Source organism: Callospermophilus lateralis, chromosome 10, assembly GCF_048772815.1.
Source record: "Callospermophilus lateralis isolate mCalLat2 chromosome 10, mCalLat2.hap1, whole genome shotgun sequence".
In the NCBI taxonomy this organism is placed as follows: domain Eukaryota; kingdom Metazoa; phylum Chordata; class Mammalia; order Rodentia; family Sciuridae; genus Callospermophilus; species Callospermophilus lateralis.
The window spans coordinates 13,223,748-13,226,327 of NC_135314.1; the positions used below are offsets into that span (position 1 = coordinate 13,223,748).

At 35.2% G+C, this 2,580-nt stretch overlaps 1 protein-coding gene across 1 annotated transcript; it reads right to left on the minus strand.

Annotated features, from left to right (window-relative positions):
• Window positions 1-597: 597 nt before the first annotated feature.
• LOC143408775 (keratin-associated protein 6-1-like) lies at window positions 598-843 on the minus strand. Its single transcript, XM_076868648.1, has one exon. It carries the CDS (start codon window positions 841-843, stop codon window positions 598-600), a length of 246 nt encoding a protein of 81 aa, XP_076724763.1.
• Window positions 844-2,580: the final 1,737 nt, after the last annotated feature.

Genomic DNA, 2,580 nt, shown 5'->3' on the forward strand with positions numbered 1-2,580 from the left:
TAGAAATAAAAAGAATATAATTTTTCTTTTAATGCAAACAAAAAAAGAAGTAGAAGAATAGACATTATGATTGCGGTATGTATATAGGTGACTCTATGACCAGTGTGATTCTGCAATCTACAATTAGAAAAATGAGGAATTATACCCCAATGATTTAAATGTATGAATTGCCAAGATCATTGTAATGTCATGTGTAGCTAATAAAAAATTAAATTAAATTAAAAAAAAAGTAGTAGATTTCAAATGAAAAGAAAACCACAAATGTTATTTCAGAATGAACACGTTTAATGGGAAAATAAAGAAAATACTCCTGCATAAAAATCAAAAGACAGGATCTGGGATAGCATCAGTCCCCGGGACAATACAGAATTCACAGGATATATTTCATATTCTTCCACTACTCGTGTGTTCAATTCACAGAAGGACAAAGAGGGAAGTCAGATCTAGAGACCACCATGGAGCAGATCTTCAGCAAGGTGATATCGGGAACTTTTGGTGTAATGTACTCATCGAAGCAAGAAGTTCAGGATGTGTGGGGTTCAAAATTGGTAGAATCTTGTGTCACAGGTATTGAAACAGTCTCCCAAGGCTTCCTCCTTAGTAGTATCCAAAGCCAGAGCCATAGCCAGAGCCACATCCATAACCATAGCCACAGAGGGAGCGGGAGCCATATCCATAGCCACAGCCATAGCCACAGCCCAGTCTGCGGAAGCCACAGCCATAGCCATAGCCCAGGCCTCCATAGCCATAGCCCAGGCCTCCATAGCCATAGCCCAGGCCTCCATAGCCACAGCATCCATAGCCACGGCCGCCATAATAGTTTCCGTAGTACCTGCCACACATGGTGTTGGTTGTTGAGTGGAGAGTTTGTCCTTGGGTAGAGAAGGAGTATAGGTGACAGGTCTGGACAAGTGTCCCTTAGAAGGCCTTTTATATGCCTTCAGTATGGGTGGGACCCACCACATGTGCTCATGCCACCTCCCTATTTTATGACTAATCTAATTATTTTGTTGTATTTTGACCATAAGATAAAGGCTCAGAGGCATTAAAGAGGCTTGGCTTGTTTGGTCTCTCCTCTGGAATCTGCTTATCCTATTTAGGGTTTCAATGAGAGGAGACACATAACTTTGCACAATCCTGCCTCAAACAGAACTTTTAAAATCTCTTTTAAGTACCCTCTATATAAGAAGTAAAAATCTGAATCATGATCTATTTGTTTTGGACCTCAATGATTTCTTAATTTAAAACATTTTTTAAAACACTATTTTTGACACATGACTTTTTCTTGTCTTTCAAAGCAAATTAATTTTCTTTATCTGGTATTTAATGCCTTTTCTATGCTGAAACCAAATGTATCTTTCAACCCCATGATGCTAATAATCATCCAAGTAATTAGTTTTCTGAGAAAACCACATCTGCATTAAAACAACAAAATGCATTAGACTTTTCCATTTATAACAATGAGAGTAAGTCTCATTTATAGTTAATTTCTGTTGAAGATTATAGAAAGGAATTTATTCCCTGGTATCCAATTTCTCCCTGAATTTTTCCAAATTGAATACACAGTGATTAGTTAACATTCCAGTGAATATTAGCATTATATCCTAGGTAACTAATTTCTCAATGAGCTTACCATAAAAAAAATCATGTTTATCAGTATATTAGAACCTTCATATAAGATATCCTGTTACTATTCAATTTGTGACAGATAGGCTGAGTTCACTTGAATAGCCCAAGAATTATTACTGTCTTCATTAAATTCATTCTGGTAATTACTCCTATTGGATGCAGAAGAATGTGGAAGATGATCTGCACTTTAGTTGAAAAATGTACTTTCATATCTATAGAAGTGTGAATGTGAGCGAATGATATTATCCACATTGCCAATACACCTTATTTATATCAAATGAAGAAAAAAAAGATGTGTCTTAATAAAATACTTTCATGGTGGGCTGATTATGAAGCTCAGTGGTACATGTTTGCCTGGCGTGCACATGGCCCTGGGTTTAATCCCTCGTACCATTAAAACCAAGAAAAAACAGGAATACACACATGCGTGCACCCACATTCACATGCCCTGCACAGTCATAGCAATGATTAGATCAAACACATATTCATCTAATGCGTGTTTATGATTGTTCTTTCCATGTGTGTCCCTTGATAGATTAATTGTTTTAAATAAGCACATTATTATGACATTTTATTCAATACTAACTGGTTTGAAATGATAGAAAATATCTTCACCATATCATTTTCATATTTCACATAGAGATAATAAGAGTGTTCTCAAGTTATTCTAGTGCAAAGTTAATGAAGGAATAGCTTAGAATAATCTTTTGGTTAATACTAATTTAAGTAACATGATGGTCAGTCTTCCTGTTAGCTAAGTTCTTAGAAAAATCACTTGAAAATGGCATAACTATATTGCACCTGTCAATTAAAAAATCTGTAATTAACTTTTCTGCATTAAACCAAAATAGCTGTGAAGACATTTTGTGAAATATAATATCCCTAATAATATTTACTAAATTATTTCTCTACCGATATTCCTGCTTGAAGTTTAATTTCTTTCTTCAGAAG

Bases quoted from the DNA above. Each gene is read 5' to 3' on its own strand.
- LOC143408775 (XM_076868648.1), bottom strand. From the start codon at position 843: ATGTGTGGCAGGTACTACGGAAACTATTATGGCGGCCGTGGCTATGGA.